Source organism: Alligator sinensis, unplaced genomic scaffold (genome assembly GCF_000455745.1).
Source record: "Alligator sinensis unplaced genomic scaffold, ASM45574v1 scaffold268_1, whole genome shotgun sequence".
NCBI lineage: Eukaryota > Metazoa > Chordata > Crocodylia > Alligatoridae > Alligator > Alligator sinensis.
Window position 1 is genome coordinate 443,747 of NW_005841853.1, and position 1,362 is coordinate 445,108.

The 1,362-nt window shown below is 42.9% G+C and overlaps 1 protein-coding gene across 19 annotated transcripts in view; it reads right to left on the reverse strand.

Moving 5' to 3' along the window:
- Window positions 1-1,362, reverse strand: part of CELF2 (CUGBP Elav-like family member 2) — a 490,120-nt gene that overhangs the window by 4,240 nt on the left and 484,518 nt on the right. For 18 of the 19 annotated variants that reach the window (XM_025213061.1, XM_025213079.1, XM_025213084.1 and 15 more), the window contains one exon: window positions 513-650. In XM_025213061.1, the coding sequence (XP_025068846.1) occupies window positions 523-650 (128 nt within the window). In that variant the 3' untranslated portion in view covers window positions 513-522. Of the gene's footprint in view, window positions 1-478; window positions 651-1,362 lie in introns of those variants that run through there. The other variant, XM_025213055.1, reaches the window with a different exon arrangement.

Consider the following 1,362-nt stretch of genomic DNA (forward strand, 5'->3'; position numbering starts at 1 on the left):
CTCTCTCAAAAACAAGCTAATGTAGTGGAAAGACTTATCATTGTTGGTTCAGAATAAGTGCTTCAGTTGGCAGGAGTTTAGCCTATAAACTGCTGGTGCCACCTTGGTAAAGTTGGTTCCGTACATAAGAAAACCACTTCAATTCCCCACCCGAGTGTGCTAATGGCACCAGGGTTCAGAGTTAAATTGCACATTGTTGCTTTTAGACTTTAAGATGTCATTATTTAAGGAAAAAAAAAAAACAAACCAAAAAAAAAACCAGAAAGAAAAACGGAGATAAATTATGCTGCAAAACAAAATTAAACACAGTAACAGAACTACGTAATTACTTGGCAAGGAAACGGGAGCCAAGTTGAATAAGGGCAAGTGGGGGGCAATGGAAGTGGTAACTGTAAAAATAACTGTCTCTTGCTGAAGATTGGCAATATGTTCTTCCTTAACCCCCCTTGTGGAGGACACGTTTGCTCATGGGACTTACCCTAAGAAAGCTAAAATAAGAGCAGTAAGCGCCTGGGGTTAAGATCAGTAAGGTTTGCTGTCGTTTTTGGAGCGTTTCAGCTGGACCTTCAAGCGTTTCATGCCAATCTGAAAGCCGTTCATAGCCTGGATAGCAGCTTGCGCAGAGACTGGATTGTCGTAGCTAACGAAACCTATGGAGCACAAAATGGAAAGGGGATAGAAAGGGAAATTGGGGTTAAAATTAAATTCACTGGAATATGAGTTTGCTGTTCACATTTTTTAAAGGATGACATTCACCCCCTCCCCCTACTTTCCCGTGATTATTCTCTGTAGACCTTCCCTCCGAACCCTTGTTGGCTCTTCCTTTACCTTACTAGCATTCAGCACTTTGCTACCTCACTACTTGGTAGCTGGGATGCCAGCTGAAGAACTTGGGGGTGCATGCCTTTCTTAAGAGACATTTCATAGGGAGCTACATCACATTGGTGTATGTTAGGTGCCCCTCCACACTCCAGTGTTGTAGACTGAGTATTGCTCAGTAAAGCAGGAAAGTACTATTACCTCCAGATAACAATTGGGAAACTGAGGCACGGAGGGACTAGGTTGCAGACCCACAAAAATATTTTGGTAGCTAACTCTCAATGATTTCAAATGCTGAATAGTACTGAAGATCTGGGCCTCTGTCTGTGGCAGAGAAGGAATTAACTCTAAGTCTCTCCGGGTTCTTCTAACTTTGCATTTCTATAGCACTTTTCAGGGTCTTGACACACTGCAAACATGAATTAATTCAGCTTCAAAGCCCTGGGACTCCAGGCTTAAGTGGCAGCAAAACAATAGCAGAGGTGGACATCTTCTGCCTCCTCCTTCTGAGGATTAACCACTAGAAAGTGCTCTTTCCCCGTA